The sequence below is a fragment of the Mandrillus leucophaeus genome, unplaced genomic scaffold (assembly GCF_000951045.1).
Source record: "Mandrillus leucophaeus isolate KB7577 unplaced genomic scaffold, Mleu.le_1.0 Scaffold534, whole genome shotgun sequence".
Taxonomy (NCBI): Eukaryota; Metazoa; Chordata; class Mammalia; order Primates; family Cercopithecidae; genus Mandrillus; species Mandrillus leucophaeus.
Window position 1 is genome coordinate 853,848 of NW_012105742.1, and position 11,377 is coordinate 865,224.

At 57.3% G+C, this 11,377-nt stretch overlaps 3 protein-coding genes across 3 annotated transcripts in view; all 3 read left to right on the top strand.

The window, feature by feature from the left end:
* The window catches only part of PROB1 (proline-rich basic protein 1), a 4,872-nt gene extending 2,545 nt beyond the window's left edge, over positions 1-2,327 (top strand). Inside the window, exon 3 of the mRNA XM_011997271.1 lies at positions 9-2,327. Coding sequence (XP_011852661.1) covers positions 9-2,247 — 2,239 coding nt within the window. The 3' untranslated portion in view covers positions 2,248-2,327. The remainder of the gene's footprint in view (positions 1-8) is intronic.
* A 2,038-nt stretch (positions 2,328-4,365) lies between these two features.
* On the top strand, positions 4,366-6,682 carry MZB1 (marginal zone B and B1 cell-specific protein). Its single transcript, XM_011997230.1, has 4 exons — positions 4,366-4,593; positions 5,668-5,792; positions 6,119-6,229; positions 6,329-6,682. Exons 1-4 carry the CDS (start codon positions 4,420-4,422, stop codon positions 6,483-6,485), a joined length of 567 nt encoding a protein of 188 aa, XP_011852620.1. The 5' UTR covers positions 4,366-4,419; the 3' UTR covers positions 6,486-6,682.
* A 3,345-nt stretch (positions 6,683-10,027) lies between these two features.
* SLC23A1 (solute carrier family 23 (ascorbic acid transporter), member 1) overlaps positions 10,028-11,377 on the top strand; it is an 18,576-nt gene continuing 17,226 nt past the window's right edge. The window contains exons 1-2 of the mRNA XM_011997232.1: positions 10,028-10,227; positions 11,293-11,354. Coding sequence (XP_011852622.1) covers positions 10,092-10,227; positions 11,293-11,354 — 198 coding nt within the window. The 5' untranslated portion in view covers positions 10,028-10,091. The remainder of the gene's footprint in view (positions 10,228-11,292; positions 11,355-11,377) is intronic.

Consider the following 11,377-nt stretch of genomic DNA (forward strand, 5'->3'; position numbering starts at 1 on the left):
GCCGCGAGCAGCGCCACCTTCAGGCCCACGGGGCTGTCGGAACCTGCGACCCGGGAAACGTCCCGCAGCACCCGCGTGGTCCTGGAGAAGACTAAGTCTCAGCCACTTCGCGTACAAGATAATTCGGCCCCCGCCAAAGCCCCGAGGCCGTGGCCCAGCCTCCGCGAGCGCGCGATTCGGCGCGACAAGCCTGCGCCCGGAACGGAGCCGCTGGGTCCTGTTAGCTCCAGCATCTTCCTTCAGTCAGAGGAGAAGATCCAGGAGGCGCGGAAGACTCGATTCCCGCAAGAGGCGCCGCATCGAACTGTCCAGAGGGCACGGAGTCCGCCTTTTGAGTGTAGGGTCCCCTCGGAGGTTCCGAGTAGGGCTGTGAGGCCAAGAAGCCCGTCCCCGCCGTGGCAGGCTCCAAACGGGGCTGTACGGGGTCCTCGCTGCCCGTTGCCCCAGAACTTGTCCCCGTGGGATCGGACTAGTCGGAGGGTGAGTAGCCCATCGTTCCCTGAAGCCTCCTCCGCGTGGGAAAATCAGAATCTGGCCGTCGAGGAAACTGTGAGCAGGAGAAGCCCTTCCCCTCCGATCCGTTCCCAGTGGAATCAGTGTGTTGCTGGGGAAAGGAGCCCGTCCTTCGAAGCCCCTTCCCAGTGGGAGATTCCACATTCGGCAGTCGGGGATACGGTGGAGCCAGGTAGCAGCCCGTCCCCGCCGGCCTTCTTCCCGTGGGAGGCTCCAGATCGTCCTATTGGAACTTGGGGCGCATCTCCCCAAGAGACGTGGGACCCCATGGGGCCAGGCGCATCGATAGCATTTACTCATGAAGCTCAGAATGGGTTAACTCAGGAGGAATTGGCACCGCCTACACCGTCCCCACCCGGGACTCCAGAACCAGCAGAGATGCAGAGTCCATCCACGCGGGAGATTCCGGATCTTGCCTTTGGAGGGAGTCAGCCGTCCCCAGAGGTGGCAGCACCCGACAGCCACCTTGTGGGCACCCTGGACGCCGATAAGTGCCCGGAAGTCTTGGGTTCTGGAGAGGGGGCTTCAGGACGTCCGCGCGTGGCCATTCCGCGGCCTCGAGACGTGCGCAAGTTGGTGAAGACCACGTACGCGCCAGGCTTCCCGGCAGGAGCCCCAGGCTCAAGGCTGCCTGCGCCTCCTGCCGACCCCTGCGGGGAGGAGGGCAGCGAATCCAAGACGCAAGAGCCGCCGGCACTGGGGCCCCCGGTCCCGACTCACTACACTTCCGTTTTCATCAAGGATTTTCTACCGGTCGTGCCGCACCCCTACGAGCCTCCAGAACCGTCCTTCGACACGGTCCCCCAGGACGCCTCACAGCCCAACGGGGTCATGCGGCGGAGGGCAGAGAACAGCACGGCGAAGCCCTTCAAGCGCACAGAGATCCGCCTGCCTGGGGTCCTGGCCTTGGGTCGCCGGCCCGAGGTAACCTCGGGAGTGCGAGCGCGCGGCCCTGGAGGAAAGAACAGGGATGCAGAGGCCCAGCGCCTTGTCCCCGACGGCAAGGGTCGGACCAGCCCTCTAGGCGGCGCCCGCAGCTCATCCCAGCGATCCCCCGTAGGGCCAGCAGGGGTCCGATCGCCCCGCCCCAGCTCCCCTCAGGTGCACGCCAGCCCGAGCCCTGGGATAGCACCCAAACCGAAGACACCTCCTACAGCCCCCGAGCCCGCGGCTGCCGTCCAGGCGCCACTCCCGCGGGAGCCCCTGGCGTCGGCGGGCAGGACGGCCCCGGCCCAGCCCCGTGCTGCCTCGGCGCCTCCCACAGACCGGTCCCCGCAAAGCCCCTCCCAGGGAGTGCGCAAGCCGCCCGGGGCCGCGCCCCGGGGGAAGGTCTTGGTGGACCCCGAGAGCGGCCGCTACTACTTCGTGGAGGCGCCGCGTCAGCCTCGGCTGCGGGTGCTCTTCGACCCCGAGAGTGGGCAGTACGTGGAGGTGCTGCTGCCGCCCTCGTCCCCTGGGCCGCCCCACCGCGTCTACACCCCTCTGGCCCTGGGCCTCGGCCTCTACCCGCCTGCCTATGGGCCTATACCCAGCCTCTCCCTGCCACCGTCCCCAGGCCCACAGGCTCTCGGCAACCCCCAGCTACCCTGGGTCTCTGAGGCAGGGCCCCTGGACGGGACCTACTACCTGCCAGTGAGCGGAACCCCCAGCCCTGCACCTCCTCTGCTCTTCTGTGCGCCGCCCTCCAGCTCAGTTCCCACCCAGCCCGGCAAGGGTTCCTTGTTCCCACTGTGAGGCCCCGGGCAGATCCCCATGGAGTTGGAGCCCTTGGATGGCCTGGGAGGTTCTGGCATCCAAGCCCCTACCCTCCTCTCTTTCCGCTGCCTCTGTCTTTAACCCATCCCAGCCAGTCGTCGGACAGGAAGTGATCTTCAGAGAATGAATCTGAGCCCCGAGGCTGGCGGAGCTGGAGCCACCCAGGAAGTGGCTGCCTACTTCCTCTCCCAACGAAATTATGTATCCCTTTCCCAGGCATTCCCAGGGCATGGTGTGGTGTGGTGTGTGGGTGTGTGTATATGTGTATATGTGGGCAAGCAAATAGGGAAAGTGAGGCATCCCTGGGCTTGTCCCCAGGAGCCCATCAGAGGAGGTGCTGGGGCTGCCCTGTGGCAGCAGGAACGGGAGCAGCAGGAGACAGGGCGGGGAACTGTCTGCCTTTCCTGATAGCAGGCCCAGGTGAGGTGAGGCTGGCCAGTGCCCCTGGTGAGGTGGCAGGAAGGACTGGCTGTCAAGTCTGCTCTTAGGAAGAGGAGCTGAGCTTTGGCCTTGGAGGCTACTGGGGGGAAAGTGGCCAGTACAGCCCCAGGCCAGGCTGGCTCTGAGAAAGGGAGCTAAGGCAGGGGGACAGCAGGTGGAAGCAAAGCAAGGAATACAGGGAGGGCCTGGTTCAGGGGTGAGCCTGGAACTTGGGGTGGGAAGATGGGGAGCCTGGCCCTCAGAGCTGAGCTGACTCATTTTTGGGCCAGGGGTGGGGCTTCTGTCCCCGACCCCCTACATCGGGAGTAGGTGAAATGGTCATCAGGAAGGTCTGAGAAGAGGGAGGGTTGGGCTCTTGTCCCACAGGAGTCTCTTGACCCCTCTGTGTGGTTAGAAGGTGGGTTAGGGCTGGCAGTAGAAGCGATACCCCTGGTGGAGTAGCCAGAGGGACCTGCAGCTCTTGGCAGATTCTACTCCCCAGTAACAGATGTGGCAACAAGGCCCAGAGAGGGGCTGGCCCTACAGACCAGTCACAGCAAGGGACAGGGCCCAGAGCCTGCACTTCAGTTGCCCTGAGATTCCAGGAGCCTCTGAGGGAGATGAGGGGGGTCTGCATGAGGTGGGAGGTGGTATGCGTGGGGGTCTGTGTATAGTTCTGAACCAGAAATGGCTGGCCCTTGCCAGCCTGGTGTGTGATGTGATGAGTTTGCGAAGGACAGTTTCCATGAGAAGCAGTGGCAAGGATGGGGATGGATGCCTTCGTTGTTCCAGGCCTGTCAGGGGGCCCAGGTCCCTAGCAGTCCCTGCCCTCTGCCCTGGACTGGAAATTGATTAGGAGAGCTATGAGTCAGAACAACTGGCCATTTTCTGGCTGGAGACACCAGCTCCGATGGCATGGAGGCCCTGGGACCACCCCAGGTGCCTTTACCTCATCCTGGTGTGTAATAAATCACTGACCATGGAGCCATGATGGCTGAAATAACTGGTGTGAGGTGCCTGATTTCCTGCCATGGCCTCTCAACACCCTCCACAATGTCCTTCCATGCCTGGATATGGCGTGGGTGGAGGGGACCTCAGGGCTAGGGAAGGAGACCATGTGTGTCTTAGAAACACTGTAGCATCCCTGTCTCCCTGAATTTGCCTCCCAGGAGGCTGGCAGCCACACCTCATTCCTTCTGGTGGTTGAGTGGCCAGGGGGCCTTGGGTCAATCAGGCTTGGGTTTCTCAGCATGGCCCCTCTAGCTATGTGGCCTTGGATTTGTCACCTCTCTCTGAGCCTTTGTGTCGGAAAAGGCAGAATAAACATGACAGTCTTATTTCTCAGAAAGGTCAATGAAAAAAGATGACGGTAGCCAACCAACTGTTCCCACAAGGTACTCAGCAGAGTGCCTACCACTTAGCCAGATCACAGGATGTGGGAGGTATGGGCCCCTATGTGTTCCTGCCCAGGCCCAGCCCCTTTCCTTGCCTCATTGCTCCCTATCTGTGAAATGGAGCTGAGATGGCTGGAGCCAGGGTCCAGCTAGAGGACATGCCCACGTGGCATCTTCAGGGCCCTGGAGGAGGAAGTGGGAGGAGGATGGGAGGGGTGAGGTGTCAGTTCCTCATTGGTCTAAGCCAGCTGTTCTGCGGCAGTCCCCACACCACACAAGCACACACACATCTGCACCTCAGCCACATCCTACACTTGCTGAACTGGCTCCTGGGGCCATGAGGCTGTCACTGCCACTGCTGCTGCTGCTGGGAGCCTGGGCCATCCCAGGGGGCCTCGGGGACAGGGCCCCACTCACAGCCACAGCCCCACAACTGGACGATGAGGAGATGTACTCAGCCCACATGCCCGCTCACCTGCGTTGTGATGCCTGCAGAGCTGTGGCTTACCAGGTGAGTCCTTCACTCACAACCCCTTCTCAAGCCAGACCCCTCCATCCACCTCACATTCTACCACCAGCCTTTGATCCCCAATCCCTACCACTGGGCATCAAGCCACAGATGCAGTCTTTAATTATATTCCATGCCTCAGTTTACCCATCTGCCTGCCCAACAGAGAGCAGACAATCTGGGAGGCCTCTATCGTATCTTGAGACCCCAGGGAATCACTCAGTTGTCCTTAGGCTTCTCCCTTTCCAGGCCCATCCTTGGTTCTGGACTCCCTCCCCAAACCTGACGGGGCGACTTTGGCTATGTGTACATGGTGCACGTGCACACGTGTGAGCACCTGCACACGTGTGAGCACCTGCACGTGAGTATGCGTGTGTCTGGGTTCACACACACATCTGCTGAGCATGCCTGCGCACCAGTGTCTCTGTGAGGTGGGGGCCTGGGAGTACTTGTGCTGTTCGTTTTTCTTACCTTGTTCTTGTGGTTTAAAATGGCATATGCCGGCCGGGTGCAGTGGGTCGTGCCTATAATCCCAGCACTTTGGGAGGCTGAGTGGGGCCGATCGCCTGAGCTCAGGGGTTTGAGACCAGCCTGGCCAACATGGTGAAACCCTGTCTCTACCGAAAATACAAAAAATTAGCTGGGTGTGGTGGCGCCCCTGTAGTCCTAGCTACCTGGAGGCTGAGGGAGGAGAGTTGATTGAACCTGAGAGGCGGAGGCTGCATTGAGCTGAGATCACATCCCCGCACTCCAGCCTGGGCGACGGAGGGTGTGAGACTCTAAATAAATAAATAAAAATAAAATGGCACGTGCCACTGGGCAGGTGTGCCCTGGAGGAGGGACCCCAGTGCCCAGGCCTCACCTACCACTTTAGCATTTCTTTCCCATCCCCCACTCCCATCCCAGGGAGCTTTGGGGGCTGGGGGAGGGGCCGTGCAGCAGCCTTACAGGTGCTTCCTGCTCAAACAGCTCTCTTGCCGCCTTATTCTCCCCAGAGACTCTGCTCCTATCCGCCCCACCTCCCCCTAACTGAGCAGGAGTCCTGAGGCCCTGCCTCCCAGTCCCTCCTTGTTCCAGATGTGGCAAAATCTGGCAAAAGCAGAGACCAAACTTCATACCCCAAACTCTGGGGGGCGGCGGGAGCTGAGCGAGTCGGTCTACACGGATGTCCTGGACCGGAGCTGCTCCCGGAACTGGCAGGAGTGAGTTGAAAATCCTGCTCCCACCTCCCTCCTCCAAGGGCAGGCCTGGTGAGTGGAGATTCCCACTCACCTGCTCACACGACACACACTCCACTAGGACCCTGGTCCAAGGAAGGGGCTGGCTGGGATGAAGTCTGGGCTCTGGAGCTGAGAGCAAGTGGGAGAGCAGATGGCCAGCAGACAAGGTCACCTTGTGACCTTGGGCCAAGGGCTTTCCCTCTCTGAATTCCGCAAACACCCAGCATGTCCAGCTTGGTGTGGAGAAGGGTCTCTCCCTGGCTGGGCTCCTGCCAAAGCTGTACTCCTCTCCTCTCCACTGCCACCAGCTATGGAGTTCGAGAAGTGGACCAAGTGAAACGTCTCACAGGCCCAGGACTTAGCAAGGGGCCAGAGCCAAGCATCAGCGTGATGGTCACAGGAGGCCCCTGGCCTACCAGGTGATGCCCGGGGCTTGGGGATAGAATGAAGCTCCTGGAGCCTTGGTTTGCCCCACTGTGGGCTGGGCAGCATCTGAGGCTCCCACTGGGCTCCCCTAGGCTCTCCAGGACATGTTTGCACTACCTGGGGGAGTTTGGAGAAGACCAGATCTATGAAGCCCACCAACAAGGCCAAGGGGCTCTGGAGTCATTGCTGTGTGGGGGACCACAGGGGGCCTGCTCAGAGAAGGTGTCAGCCACAAGAGAAGAGCTCTAGTCCTGGACTCTACCCTCCTCTGAAAGAAGCTGGGGCTTGCTCTGAGGGTCTCCACTCCCATCCGCAGGCAGCCAGGAGGGCAGGAAGACCTTGCTCTGTGCTGCCATCCTGCCTCCTTCCTCCAGCCTCAGGGCCCTGGGGCCTGGGTGGGAGCCAAGGCCTTCTCCTCTGGACTCAAATAAAACCCAGTAACCTCACTTCTTTTCTTTGCAAAAGGTGCTTGGGGGGCTGGGAGTGCAGACATTGGTGTTTCTTCTGATGTCCCTTCTAAGGAAAAAAAAAAAAACAACTCTCAAAATCAATTTTTTTTTTTTTTTTTTTTTTTGAGACAGTCTCTGTCACCCAGGCTGGAGTTCAGTGATCTTGGCTCAATGCAACCTCCACCTCCCAGGTTCAAGAGATTCTCCCACCTCAGCCTCCTGAGTGGCTGGGATTACAGGCACCCGCCATCATGCCTGTCTAATTTTTGTATTTTTAGTAGAGACAGGATTTCACCATGTTGGCCAGGCTGGTCTTGAACTCCTGACCTCAGGTGATCCACCCACCTTGCCTCCCAAAGTGCTGGGATTACAGGCGTGAGCCACCGAGCCCAGCCTTCAAAATGCTTTTTCTATTCTCTCACTCCACAACAACACAGAAGATGGCTGTGACCAAATGCGTGGGGGCTTTCCCCCACACACCAGATAAGCAGTTCCGCAGCTGACACCAGCTGGGTGCCCTCCAAAATTTAACTCTGGCACTATCTACCTGGAGATGGCATCAGATCCCACAGGCTGAGGACTCAGTCCCCTGTTCTGTTCCCTATTCCTATGCCAGTTCCAACTCCAGGCCTCTGGAGCTTCTGGCCTATTGGCTTCAAGATGAGGTTCCCACAACCCCCTCTTTGAGTTCAACTAATTTGCTAGAGTGGTTCATAGAGCTCAGAGAAACATTTGCCAGTTTATTATAAAGGATGTTACAAAGGATACAGATGAAGAGATGTGTAGGGCAAGGTATGGGGAATGGGCTCGGAGCTTCCATGCCCTTCATGGATGCATCACCAGCCAGGAACCTCCACGTGCTCAGCTATCCAGAAGCTCTCTGAACCCTGTCCTTTTGAGTTTCTGTGGATAATTCATTAGGTAGGCATGATTCATTAAGCCATTGGCCATTGACGAACAACTTACCCTCCAAGCTGTCTGCTCTCCCTTGGCTGGGGGTGCGGGGTAGGGGGCTGAAATCCTGCCTTGGTCTCTCTGGTAACCAGTCCCTGTCCTGAAGCTACCCTAGGGGCTGCTAGCCATCAGTCAATCATTAGCACACAAGAAGACATCATTTTGGGAATTCTAAGATTTTAGAAATTGTACTGCAGGAAACGAGGTCAAAGACCAAATATATATTTCACAATATTACATCCCTCCTACAGAAGGCCAAATATACATCCCTACAACTTCCAGAGGTAAGAGAGCGCCATCAATGGCGTGGTGATGTAACCGCCCAAAGGGTTCACCTTGCCCAAGCCTAGACAGAGCTGATTTCTCAAGACCGGGGAATTCAATGAAGAGTAATGATGCAGAGGTGGCTGTGCGGGAGACCAGAGTTTTACTATTACTCAAATCAGTCCCCCCAAGCATTCGGGGAGCAGAATTTTTTGTTTGTTTTTGTTTTTGTTTTTGTTTGAGACGGAGTCTCGCTCTGTCACCCAGGCTGGAGTGCAGTGGCGCGATCTCGGCTCACTGCAAGCTCCGCCTCCCGGGTTTACGCCATTCTCCTGCCTCAGCCTTCCAAGTAGCTGGGACTACAGGCGCCCGCCACCACGCCCGGCTAATTTTTTTTTGTATTTTAGTAGAGACGGGGTTTCACTGTGTTAGCCAGGATGGTCTCGATCTCCTGACCTCGTGATCTACCCGTCTCGGCCTGCCAAAGTGCTGGAATTATAGGCTTGAGCCACCGCACCCGGCCAGAACAGAGTTTTTAAGGACAACCTGATGGATGGCGGGGAAGCCAGTGAGCCAGGAGTGCTGATTGGTCAGGACTGAAATCATAGGGAGTCGAAGCTGTCTCCTTGCCTTGAGTCAGTTCCTCGGTGGGAGCCACAAGTCCCAATGAGGCAATTTATGGATCTGGGTGGTGCCAGCTGATCTATCAAGTGGAGGATCTGCAAAGTATCTCAAGCGCTGATTTTAGGAGCAGTTTAGAGAGGGTCAGAATCTTGTAGCCTCCAGCTGCATGACTCCTAAACCACAATTTCTAATCTTGTGGCTAATGTTAGTCCATCCTACAAAGGCACTCTAGTCCTCAGGCAAGAAGGAAGTCTGCTTTGAGAAAGGGCTGTTACTGTCTTTGTTTTAGACTATAAACTAAAAACTAAGTTTCTCCCAAGGTTAGTTCAGCCTACACTCAGGAACGAAGAAGGACAACTTGGAGGTTAGAAGCAAGATGGAACTGATTAAGTTAGATCTCTTTCACTGTCTCAGTCATAATTTTGCAAAGGTGGTTTCAGTGACATCCCAGGTCTTCAGAACCATCATGAGAAAAGAGAACCAAGGAAAACTTGGCACGCAGACCACCTTGTGGCACACCTACTCCAGCTACTCCATGCTGTCTGCGCCCCTCCCAGAACACACGTCTCACTGGGTCTACACCTAATGGCTGTTCATTTTCCACACTCTGCCTTTGACCCCAGCTGGTATGGATGGGCCCTGGATTTCTGACCAGCCAGATTCAACATTTTGGTTCTGAGTCCTGCTTTCCCCAGAAATTCTTCTGGCTGAGCCTTTTCCTTAGTAAAGGAGCCCTGGACCCCACCTAGGTCTGGGAACTGGAGATCGGTGGCACCAGAACTTTCAGTTTCCTTTGTGAGTGTCTCTGATCTGGCCAAGCCCTGGGAGAGAGACAGAACATTCTAACCCCCATTTTTAGAAATATTTTTATTTTACACAAGAGCCACGTGTAGGAAGACAATCTAATCCCCCTTTGACAGATGCAGAAACCAAAACTTAGACAACAGAAGAGGTTCAGGCCAAGTCCCAGGCTGAGTCGTAGCAGGGCTGGGAGGGGATTCAGACTTAGGGGACCGGGGAGGCCAGCTGCTGGGGAAATGGAGGTGCCCGGGGCAGGCCCTGGCCACTCCAGCTTCCTCGGGAGCTGCACTCAGCCCCCTCCATCCTTCACCTGTTCCAGGACTTGCCTGAAGCCCCACCTTCCCTGGCCTTCACTCAGGAGAGAACCCCCAGACACCAGGAGGAAAGTCAGAGCCCAAGAAACCCACTAAGCTGTCAGTAGGACAGGGTGTGGAGCCGGGCCCCTGTGACATGGACGTGTGTTTTTCTGTGGGGTGATTAGAGAGGCTGCATCAGTTCTGGTGTGTGGGCCCCTTCGTGCTACTGTGGATCTGGGACCTTGTTCTCCACCTTGTTCTTTATGTGTATTGTGTGGTTTGGGTTGAATTGAGTGTCCATGGAGCCCTGTCTGCAAGGGGTGGGGCTTGGTATCCACAGCCCCCTGGGGAGTTCTGGGAGGAGAGGGTGGAGAGGAAAGTGCTGGGGAGTTGCAGAGGCTTCAAACTGGTCCAGCAACTTGGGAAATTGGGAGTAGGAGCCAAGAGGGAGAGGAGAGGACAAGTGGATGGACAGAGGAACAGTGTGGACACCGGCAGGCAGGCGGACTCAGTGCTGTGGCATGAACCTGCTGTCCAGTTGGAGAGCGGTGCTGCCCCTTGGCCCTGCGGGCAGGGCCTGGCCATGGGCACAGCCACCCAGAAGTAGGTAGGCCCTAGAGTGCTGGGGCTGGGGCAGCCCAGAGGGAACAGAATGGGGACCTCAGGCCTAGCCCTCACCAGCTGAGGAGCCTGAGCTCTTAGGGCCCCTCCCCATGTCCCCCCTGCCATCCTCAGGCCCTGCTGGGCTGGGCCTGCCAGGAGGGGAGAGAGTTTGGGCATAGGACTGCCTTCCTGGGCTGGGTGATGGGCAGTCACACCGGGCTTGGTGTATAGAAAGGCCCCATGCTCCATCTGATGCTCTTGCTATCTTTAAATTCTTTATACTTTTGGAATAAAGGCCTCACATTCTCACTTTGCACTGGGTCCCACAAATTATGTGACTGGGAGGGAAAGGGATCTGTGTCCTTCCTGACACAGGGTGCAGGCCAGGCTGGGCCAGCCTAGGCAGCTCCATCTGCAGAGGCCCATCTGCTGCCTGCCTCAGGGACCCTGAGGGGTGCAGGTGGTGGGGGCAAGGCAGCTCAGACCAACCTGAATTTTAGGATTGGTTTCTGCAACCTTGCTATCTGCATGGCTTGGGTCAAATCACATCTACTGAATCTGTTTCCTTTGCTGTTAAAGGGGTTAATACTGCCCAGCACAGGGGTTACTTGGGACAGTGCAAATCCATGTTTCTTGGCACAAGGCCATTCCTTAATAATGAGAATGACTATGATGATGATGATAATGATGAACTGGTTATCATTAAATGGGGAAGGGCCTCATACAGGGGGTTACATAATAAGTGCCTGTTTCCACTCCCTCTTTCTCCCCTCACCTGGGGCTTGGTAAACTTCTGGTCCTCACCCCCTCGACTCTGGCCCTCTCTTGGGAAACAAGAACAGGTCCAGCACCCAGGTGCAGATGTGGGCAGGGAAGGGCACATGTGACAGAGGCTTGGGTGGCTTTTACTGCCCTAGTGAGAGTTAATACATTACCTCTGCCCAGGCCCCCCTTTCGCAATCCGGAGCTGGGCGTCTGGTTACAGATTTACTTCGAACAATGCCTGATATGTGGAGTAAAGTCCTCCTCCTTGGCCTTTGTAAAGTCCTCCCCTCTTCTCCTCAGGAACTGCTCAAACCTGTGCCCCAAAGATGAGGGCCCACGAGGACCCCGAGGGCCCGACACAGGTGCTGGGGGCTGGGGGTGGGGG